This window comes from Trachymyrmex septentrionalis, unplaced genomic scaffold, assembly GCF_001594115.1.
Source record: "Trachymyrmex septentrionalis isolate Tsep2-gDNA-1 unplaced genomic scaffold, Tsep1.0 scaffold56, whole genome shotgun sequence".
Lineage (NCBI taxonomy): Eukaryota > Metazoa > Arthropoda > Insecta > Hymenoptera > Formicidae > Trachymyrmex > Trachymyrmex septentrionalis.
In genome coordinates, this window is record NW_017305735.1 from 1,426,568 (window position 1) to 1,438,079 (window position 11,512).

General features: G+C 26.2%; 2 protein-coding genes across 3 annotated transcripts in view; one reads left to right on the forward strand and one right to left on the reverse strand.

Moving 5' to 3' along the window:
- Nucleotides 1-2,486: 2,486 nt before the first annotated feature.
- LOC108752136 (protein MLP1 homolog) lies at nt 2,487-8,174 on the reverse strand. The gene is made up of 5 exons (XM_018492780.1): nt 8,051-8,174; nt 7,901-7,959; nt 7,129-7,236; nt 3,405-3,608; nt 2,487-2,901 (listed from the first exon to the last, which is right to left on the reverse strand). Exons 1-5 carry the CDS (start codon nt 8,076-8,078, stop codon nt 2,593-2,595), a joined length of 708 nt encoding a protein of 235 aa, XP_018348282.1. The 5' UTR covers nt 8,079-8,174; the 3' UTR covers nt 2,487-2,592.
- Nucleotides 8,175-9,512: 1,338 nt separating this feature from the next.
- LOC108752126 (late embryogenesis abundant protein, group 3-like) overlaps nt 9,513-11,512 on the forward strand; it is a 5,744-nt gene continuing 3,744 nt past the window's right edge. For both annotated transcript variants that reach the window (XM_018492760.1, XM_018492761.1), the window contains exon 1: nt 9,513-9,592. The gene's annotated coding sequence lies outside the window, so the exon portion shown is untranslated. The remainder of the gene's footprint in view (nt 9,593-11,512) is intronic.

Below are 11,512 nucleotides of genomic sequence, written 5' to 3' on the forward strand. Positions count from 1 at the left end.
ATATATATATATACACATATATATTCAAACATACATAAATATTTGTAAACATACATAATTTTATATGAAATATATTCATACATGTTTATATATCCTTCTTTCTTTTGTAAAATTACTTTTTAGTGTAATAAAAATGACAATAGTAAAAACATTAAAAATAATTAAAAGGGTAGTGCTCATAATTATTTAGTTTAGAAAAAATCAAATTTGAAGAAATGTAAAAAAATTACTTATGTATAAATTATATATAAAATTATGTATAATTGTGTATGAACAATTTTTTTTAAATATTTTTCCAAACTTGTTTTTTTTTCTAAAATGAACAATGCGAAAATGATCCCTTTAATTATTTTTAATGTTTTCACATTGCTATTGTTATTACATTAAAAAGTAATTTTATAAAAGAAAGAGGGATGTATGAATACGTACATACATATGGACATATTTCATATATGATTATACGTGTTTATGAATATTTATGTATGTTTATACATATTTATACATATTAATGAAAACTTTTGTATGAAAAACTTTTTACTGAGAAATGATTTCTCTAATTTCTATTTATAAAAGTATTGAGGTAAAAATATAAAAAACCAATAGTTTACGAGATATTTAATATTTCATGTGCCAAAATAATGTATAAAATATCTAGTAAACTATGTATTTTTACTTTAATATTTTTATATGCAGAATAATTAGAGGATATTTAATATATGTGTTAAGTATAAATACATTATTAATTTTGAAATCTATCATTGTTTATTATATAGAAACAAAATGAGTTTTTGCAAATTTAAATATTCTAATATTTTTAGAAGATTCCCAAGTTTTTCTCGATAAATAAGCTTCCTTTTTTATAAATATATAGACTTTCAAAATGATAAATGCAGAGGTTTTAAAGATATCCATTTACGGCCAAAATTGACTATTTTTTTAGACTTCCTCCTTTTACACAAATATTTTATCGTTTCTCATAGCATATATAGTAGTATGTATATATAGTAGTGGTATATATATATATATATATATATATATATATGATGTTATAAACGTATGTAGGCATATACATATTAAAAAAAATTTTTAATGATAAAAAAAATTTTATATGATTTTATTGATAGTTTAAATTTTGACAGTATCAGCTTTGTCGTAATAATTGCTAATAATTTGCGATTAAATTTCACGAGGTATCGTAATGAAAATGTTTAAAAAAATTTTCACTTTCAAATCTTGATATAAACTTAACAAGTTCACCGCATCGTATTTAATTATCTACGTATATAATCTTGTTGGATAATAAAAATTCAGAATCAACGAGCCATCGATGGAGCGTTATGAAAGGGCTAAATATAAATCAAGGATTTACAAGCCAAGGATTCGAAGAGAAAGTCTTTTTGCCACACGTGAGAAAATTTATAATTTAAGAAAATACTAGTCATTATCGATCAAAAGTACGGGAATTGTCTCAAATGTACATTTTCTCTCCTACATTTTTTTCCAATTAGATAATAGATATATAATTCTATTGCGTTTGGAATATTACACCAAAGGTGTGAACGGAATTACATTTGTGACGTTCTAGAAAGGTAAGAGATAATCGAAGCGTAACGCCCGCTTCAGTTCATGAACTAAGTCATGATTTCAATGTAAATGTCAGCACGTGTACAATGTTACATAATTATGTATAAAAAATTATAGCATATAAACATTTTTCCATTAGTTAATTAGTATTACCTGACAGGTCGTTTTCATTAAGATGTTTTTCAATTTGAGGCGGTCTTAGCTTCCTATTTCAATGTTACTGGTTTCATTATCTTTATTTAGTTTGGCGTTCGAAAATAATATAACATCATCATAAATATATATTTATTTAAATTTTAGTTATTTATAAAATGTATACAAAAAGAATTATCGTATTTTTTATCTGAATATATTTTATCTTGCTCGCAAGAGATTCTCTCTTTCTCATAAATTATATGTAAACTCTCTCTTCCGAAGATAATTAAAAATTTTATAATATTTCGTAATATTTATATAATTTATATAATTTTATAATATTTATATAATATTTGCTACGTCGTATAAATCGCGAATCTACTTATTACGCTATATCATTTACTTACACGTAAATGGAATTACTACAATTTACATAAAATACCTTCAAAACATTTTATCAAGAAAATTGAATAAAAGACAAAAGATTAATCAGATTATTCTTATTTTATGTTGTTTGTAATATTATATATTTGTTGATACAGTTATTATTATTTTATTTTCAAAAGATACTAAGAATTTTTTGTTCTTTATGCAGTAACGGCTATATTACACAATTTTTACTTTAAATCTCGCTAACAACTGACATAATTTAAAAAATTAAAGTTGACATAATATCTTTTTATTAGTAAGAAAAATATTTAAATATAAGTTGTTACTTAAGCTGCAAGTTTTTTAGCTTTTAATTGCTAATTTTTTAACTCATAACAATTAATACTTTAGCTGCTATTAAAAAAACATCAGGTAAATCTTGCTTAAATGTGTTATAATAAGTCTTTTGATATATAATAATATGTATGTAGAAGAAATTTCTATTCAAGAAGAAGTTTCTGCTCTCAGACGTGGCGCACGCATTTTTCTGAAATGTGCTAATTTTCTTTTGTTTCTAGCGGCGTTCGCCTTCGCCTCATTCGCAGCAGCATTGGCTTTGGCTACTGCGCGATTTATATTCATAAGATCTTGCCGAGCACTTTGCAATTGATTTGATAGATCACCCACTCGTCTCTTGGCTGCTTCCAGCAACTCTGCTTTTTCTCGCAGCGATCTCTGTGCCCCATTTGCAACTGCCTGCGCATTTACCGCATTCGATTTGGCTGTCTGCACTGCGTTCATTAATGTCCTTAGCTACAGTTTTAAAAAAATTGTTAACATATCGAATTGTGACATACAGAATCAGTGCTTTAAAGAGCATAATCAAAACGTTTTATAAATTTGTACAATTATGTTTTTAATTAAACAGATTGCTAAAATTTATAAACTAATATGTATTAATATTAAAATCGCTATTAAGCCGATTTGCAGATAATGACCGATATAATAAGTCATATATTTTATCAGTTTCATCAAGCATTATATAGCAAATATTATTCATCAAGGTAAATAAATGATCATGTTAAATAAGATAATATTATAAAGAAATTTAAAAAATTAAGGCAAAGAATCTGAAGAGTTAAATAAGGCCAATGTCAAAATTCGAACACAAAGACTATTTAAATACACTTAAATAATTTAAATTGACAACAAAGTGAAAACTGTCACCGTTCATACTGATGTTACATATTATGTGCATTTAATTTGTATTGTGATTTATGTACCTTTATATATCTTGATTTTTACCTATTATGTACCTGATCTTGTGACTGCCGCGCCGCTTGCACTGCGACATTGACGTTAGCCTGCGCTTGTTGCAAGGAAGATGTTTCTTTTTGAATCGCCAATCTTGCTTCCTTCACTTGCTCTCGCAGTTGTTCGACCATCGCTTCCTTGCCCGATAAGGCCGCCTCGGCGGCTTTCGCAGCTTGAATCGCCTTCTCTGCCAGTTGAGCCTTTACCTATTACGTATACATATTAGCGTATTTCCTTAACAAAATACCGATCTTAACACACTTGCACGAATGTAATTAACAACATAGATCGCTCGCGTGCCGCTAATTCTACAGCAATTTTATGGGCAAACTTTTATCAGATAATATCCATACTGATAGATCTGACGGAATTAAGAAAAAATTAGAAGAAGTACTATTCTCTTAATTTGTTAATTTGTTAATTGTCCCATATATAAAAAAAAATGTCAAACGAGCAAAATATGTTATAAATAAAATATTTTGAAATCACCTTAAAACTTGATAAATATAAAATTTAAATAAATAATGGCTCTTCAGATAAACAATACAAATATGAAACAAAGGAAAAGTCAATGTGAGCCGACACAATTTATTTGTGTGTAAATATATATTATAATTTAATTAAATATAGACGAACGTTTTAACTCTGGTATTGGGTCCTTTTTAGTGTAATTGAATATGATGATAGCAGTCCATAGTGTTGCAAAATAAAGTTATATAATATTATGATCTGATTATTATCTTTTGATTCCAGCCATTTTATTTTATTTAACATGCGTTTTCTCTCTGCTACGCGCAATCTATGTAACGAATAGTCCTGAGAATGGAAAAATTCATCGTATATGTTGAATGGTAATTTATTAATTATGTTTCTCTTTCTAATAAATTGATTTATATTATATTTGAGTCGTCTATAATGATAGAAAGTATCAGATATTTCAAGATTGAGTAATTTGACAGCAAACTTATTCCTACTCATTTTTGCTGGTAATTTACATTTTTGATGTGATACTTTACAATCACCGAATTGATAAAATTAAAACGGAAATATTATTGCACAGTATACGAAGAGATTTTACACAACAATAACGCAATTTCCAATATTAACAATACACTTTCTAAAAATAGTTTTGAAAAGCCAGTTTGAATTACTTAATAATTATACCTTTAAAATGGAATTAAATCCGTCTAAATATTATCAAAACAAATTTGAATTTAGAATTTAGAATATTCAACAATAATTGGTTTATAAATCTCTCCAGTGTAAGTTTTCCGGCAAAAGTCCAAAATTTATAACAACTGAAAATTTCTGTCTCCCTCTCTGCAACATAGAATCTATCACGTTCGAGTTTATTAAACATATAAAAAATAATTTATCAAAGCTAAAGACCAATAAAGTAAATGCATTCAAAAACAAGTTTTATCCATACTTACAAAATATTAAAAATTTAACAGAACACTGATGATGAGATATTAGATTCCTTAGCTGTGACCAAATTACACAATTTACTAAAGACAATTTACAAATTTTATTATCGCCTGCCAATAAGGGAAATGTAGTAGTTGCGATTGATAAATCAGATTATATTAAAAAAATGGAAATTTTACTAAGCAACACGGATATACTATCTTAAAGCGCAATCTAATCAATAAAGTATTGGGGGATTTAAAAACATTGTTGAAGACATGGAAGTAGCAAGAATTCGTAATCGATCAGACATACAATTTTCTTAATTCATCTAATGCAACATTATCGAGAGCATACGGTTGTCCTAAAATCCACAAGATAGGTAATCCATTACGTATTATTGTTTCTTCCATAGGAAGTCCATTGCATATACTAGTAGTTTTTTTACATAAGATTTTAGATGTATATAAAAAAAAATCGATAGGATGTAAAAAATAGCTTCCAATTAGCTAATGAGTTATCTCAAATAAATTTGTTGGATAACTCCGTCCTTGTCTCATTCGACGTAGTATCTCTTTCACCAACGTTCCGGTAGATCTAGTCATTGAGAGTGTAGAAAGAAAGTTAAATATAGAAAACAATATTAATATATCGAAAAATGAATTTTTTGACGCAATAAGGTTAGTGCTCAACTCTCTATGTATTTCACTTTTAATAATAAATTCTACAAATAATCTTTTGGGATATCCATATCCCCCGTAGCAACTAATATGGTTATGCAAGATTTGGAAAAGGTTCACTTAATAAATTAAAATTTCCCCTAGATTTTTACTACAGATATGTGGATAATATTGTTCTATCTACTCAAAAACAGAATAAATTGATACTTTACTAAATACATTTAATGAATATCATCCCAAATTAATTTTATAATAGAGGTGGGAAGTGATAAATTAAATTTCTTAGATTTGATCTTAATAAAAAATGATAATAAATTAATATACGATTAATATTAAAAACCTATTTTTGAGGTATTTAAACTTTTTTTCATCCGCTATGTCATAAAGTAAGAACAATTATCTTAATTGACAGAGTATTACTATTATTACATCCTATGTTCCATAATAAAAATATTGAATTCATTATTAAAATATTATTAAGAAGTAGATACTCGTTGAATTTAATTTTCAAGACTATTAAAAAATGATTAATTTTCAAGTTCTAACAATTTGATAATTTAGTAGTAGATTCGAACAGGAATAAATAAAACAGATCTAATAGGGGGAAGGTTTAATTTTTTTACAATACCTTACGTACGGTACATTTCGAATAAATTTAAAAGATTCTTCAGAGATAATCAATTTATACAATTGGCCTACGGATATCAATACATTAAGCTCCTTCATAAAAAGTTAGAAGGATAAATAACCAACTTACTCTCGATCTAATGTAGTTAATTGTCAGGAATGTAACACATTCTACGTGGACAAACAAAAAGATTGTTAAAGACAAGAATTAGCAAACATCAAAACACATTAATAGAAATACCATAACACAGTCGATTATCAACAGAACATAGTGTTGAGCATGAAAACCATGAGTTTGATTGCAACAACATAATGATACTAGATGAGGAAAGAAGAAGTTACTTATAAAAGACTAATTTCAAAGCCTATTTTTATCAAAAAACAAAAAATGGATTTAATGTGCAAAACGACACTTATTGAATCTATTGTATTGTGATTGAAGATTCCATGTTTTAAAAATTTGAATATTTATTATTTATATGTTACTAGAACTTTGTTTATTGGAATATTCTCACACTTTTATCTCATTGTGAATTGATCTCTCACTTAGTAATGACATCTCTCTCATCTCTCTCATCTCTGCAGTCACATCATATTTATAACAGATCATCGTTAATCAGAATTCATGTAAGGTTTTTATCAAATTTGACTTATAATACTTTTAATTTGACTATATTTTAACTTTCTTTTTAGTGAAATATTTCTAACATGATTTGTTTTATTCGGTAAAATACAACAGACGACTTAAAAGATTTCAAATATTGACATAGTTTAATTTAACGACTCGAATATTATACAAATTAATTTTGCAACACTATGCTATCACCATATTCAGTTACACAGAAAAAGACCTAATACCAGGGTTGAAACGTTCGTATTTAATTAAATTATAACGTATATTTACACACAAATAACTTGTATCGGCTTACATCGGCTTTTTCTTTGTTTCATCATATATGTATTGTTGCTAAATGTTTAAGCAAAATATATTTTCAAAAAACTAATTAAGTACCTGACGAGCTGCTTGTTGACCAGCGATATTCTGTGCTGCGGACGCGGCTTTCGCTTCCTGTGCCGCTTTCTGCGCGATGTTACTTGTTTTTTCAATAATAACTTTCTTCTGTAAAAAGTATTTGGTAAAACACCTCGACCATTACCGTCTTTAATATGACGCATATTTCTTTGATTCTACTTAAAAAAAAAAAACAATACTATTACCTAACCAACATGTCTTCTGTCACTACTTTAAGCGTAAATGCATTTTTATTGTAATTCTTCTATTCAAGTATTGAATACTAATTATTCTGTTATTGTTATTATAATTATATTATTATAAAATAGAAAATAAGAAAGAAAAAGAAAAAATTTTTTTGAATTTAATAACATTTTTTTATTAATAATTCATAAATCAATATACATTAATAAATTAAATGTAAAACAAGCTATTACATATGCATTTCATTCAATGTGCGAAACATGCAAACATGAATGAGCTAAACTGACAAAAATTAATATGAATGGCTATACGTATGCATTTTTATTATAATTAAAAAATCAAGAATAAAATATTTTCATAAATAAATTTAACTTTAATGATTAAACATACATGTTGCTTTTTAAATAGAAAAAGAAAATATTAAAATTCAATTTCGAATTGTACATTTCCCTAATGTCAAATATTGTTAACAACAATAATAATACTATATTTTTAATAAGTTGAAAATATTAAAATCTGACAATTATTAAAAAAACTTCTAGCAAATAAAAAATGCATTAAAACTTACTGTATTGATTGGGATTTTATGAACCCGTTCACAATCAGATATTCCAAATATCACTATGACTGGAAAACGGCATTTTGGTTAGAATAGAAAAATGTCATTTATTTTTTAAATATATAAAATTATACCAGTAATTATATAATCCGCACTTACTGATGTAAAGAATATAGAAAGTATTCATTATGATGAATAAATGCACGTCGTACTCATCAAAAAATCATAATAAACCATATAAATTCGCACCGTGTATTTTGATTTGATGATAAAAACGGATGAATGGTTTTAGTGTTTTTTAAAATGTAATCTGATGATATTGTTACGTGAAGTTATGTATTATTCTGCGATTTATTTAGGGTGTGTCCGCTATACACTTACAGCGCGTGCATGATGGAAGAAGACAAATGAGATAATGCGCATAACGGCAATTTACAATCAGCTAGCCAATTTGAGTTCTAAATTTTGATAAAATAATTCAGTACAATTATAAAATGTTTCAAAAATTATATATATTTTTTGTAAGATATGATCACATGCTTGACCGATATTTCTAAGTGCAAAGACTAAAAGAAAATTCATCTAAATTGTACTCTTTTTATTTTTATGTAATCAACACTTCCTTAATTCTACAAAGAAGAATTGCAAGGATAGAAATCGATATATAATCATGCAATCCATTCGTAAGTAAATACATAAGATTTTGTATAATCTTACAATCATTGTATAAAATTATAAGAAAAAAAGTCCAAATTTTTTAAATTTTTGGAAAAAAATACATGTGTAATATTTTTCTTGATCACAGTAGAATTACGTATATGTATCTAGAAAGAGTAGAAAAATAAAGTAGAAAAATAATCAACTAAATTTCTTTTATAATGCATAACTCTGTTTTTGATAAAATCTTAACAAAGTGACATTAAGTATTATTTTTGTTCAACTAATTTGTTGTATAAATGTAAATTACAATAATATATATAATGAATACATATCTTGTGATCAATAGATATCGTAAAATAGATATTGTATGTATAATTTAAATAATATGATTGGAAATATATGTATAATTTAAATGTCTTGTTTTTTTCAACATTTTTATTTGTAAGTTTATTTACATCTTTATTTGTTTTTACGTGCAATGTTAATGACAATTGCTTATTTTTAGAAATTAATTTCAATTTTATTTAAAACGTTGCTATATTATGAGTAACTTTATAAGCCTTCTATTAGTCATATTAATAATATCAAACTTGCTTTTTAATTGTAGTTCTATTAATTTCAACAAATATTTGATATAATAATTTTAAAAAAATTAATTAGAAATTCAAAAATTTGTCTTGTGGATCAATGAAAAAATACTACATAGGGGAGAAACAAAGAGAAAGAGAGGGGAAAGAGAGAGAGAGAGAGAGAGAGAGAGAGAGAGAGAGAGTGAGTGAGAGTAAGGAGAAAAAGAGAAAGGAAATAGACGAGGGAGAGAGGGGGAGAGAAAGACAAACGGAAAATGAAAAATAATAGGCGGAAAAGAATATTAGCAGGGAGCTATTTTGAACGTCTGCAATCCCTTCCGTAGCTATAGATTGGCTGGATTAGACAGGACTATAAGAGCTCCGATGAACGAGTAACTGGTATCAGTTCTCGACTCTTTCTTTGAGCAAGGACAGCTCCTATTCTCTAAGCGCTTGGCTACACGACTATTAAGTAAGTATAGAAATTCCTTACTACTAATTTCAAGAAATGTCTTCTGTGAGTTTACCTCAAAAATAACATAAAAGCCGAAACAAATATTGGTTTTAATATTTAAAAATAAAAAATTTTGTCTAAAATTAAAATAATTCAATGTAAATAGAGAATTAAAAATTTAAACGTAGTTAATAACGTAAGAAATAATCTTTTCATTTTTAATTTTTAATTTTTAAGCATAGTATTATTCGGTAAAAAAAATATATAATTTTCTTAATTTTTAAATATAATGAATAATACTTAATATTAGTTTTTAATAAAAGTTTATTTTAAATTCTTTATATTTCATAATCAAGAAACTTTATAAAACTTACTAATAAAAATATTAATGTATTAATAATCAAAATATCAACGTCTAACAAAAATAATTATAATTTCAATGCAATATTTATAATTAAACATTCGGCGCGTTTGCGTTAAATAGATAACATAAATATATGTTATCTATTTACGTGAAAACTATCGTTTCTTATATCCACCATGTCGTAAACTGCATTCCATCTCTAATTTGATTTGAAAAGGAGGATTTTAATACATCTCTTTAAATTTTGATGATATATTTTCGTGACATAATTGACACATTCTTGTTTCATTTTTGTTACATTAACATTTATTTTCTTACATTTCTTTCTCTGTTAATTTTTTTTTTACAATTTCATATATAATAAATAATGCTTTAGTTTTTAATAAAAGTACTCTAGTACTTTTCAGAACATGAATAAATCTTTTGCCTTTTTTTTTTAAATAAAAATAGTTAGAATTAGGTAAAATTTTGCTTTTTGATAAATTACGAATGAAACATAATTTTTTATTTATATCTTTAAAAATTTTGTGTATATGTATATTATTTCATAAGTAATAAATCACTATACATATATTCAGATATATATTTTGTCGCTTATCATAAAATTTAAAACATGTAGATAAATATAAAATTTAGGCGTTGTGTGCACGCGCGCGCGCGCGCGCGTGTTCCTGCATGAAACAGAAAGAGAGAAACAATTCATAATAAAGTTATAAAGTTCTTTCTTTTAAAAAATAAAGTTCTTTCTAACGCTTTAATTTCGCATATTTGATCTATGCTATTGAGATGTATTAATTTTTAATTTATGCAAAATGTATCGATCTTCGTAATATAGAAATATATACTTTGCTACAAGGACGAAAGAATAAAAAATGATAGCATTGACATAGATACACGCAAATACGTGCGCACTCATAATTTTTAGAAAGAGAGAGAGAGAGAGAGAGAGAGAGAGAGAGAGAGAGAGAGAAAGAGCTCACTAAATCAAACTTTCTATAAAAGTATAATTTAATTGTACACCTGTGAATAATATTTTTATAATATCTTTAAATTTATATTGAACAAACATAAGAAATAAACATATAAAATTCACTATATGCATAATCTATGTATGTGTTGTTTGGAATTGGATTTTAAACTACATATACTTAGAATAAATTTAAATTCTTATCATGGTTACCAACAGCTTCAATTATAATTCTGTGCCCTGTAGTTATATACATTTGCATTGATAGACTTGGATCTTATGTGAGATAAGTGGTACAAGTGACGTACATGAACGCTTTTCAGAGCGAGACGAAACCGGGTGTACGATTTTAAGCGATCGCGATGCATAGTTGCGACACTTGGAAAGGTATATGCGTCACGGGTGTGTGTGTAATAAGTTAGTACAATATACGAATTTGAGCCTTATTCGAAGTTGTTGCTCATTCAATTATTATACAACAAGCGCAAATACGCTTTATACATGCTGACTTAGACTTTGATTTCAGTATATGCAATTACATCTCTTGACATAAAAAGAAATTAAGACGAAAAAATTAATTTTTTTGTATATTATCTTATCGAGTGAT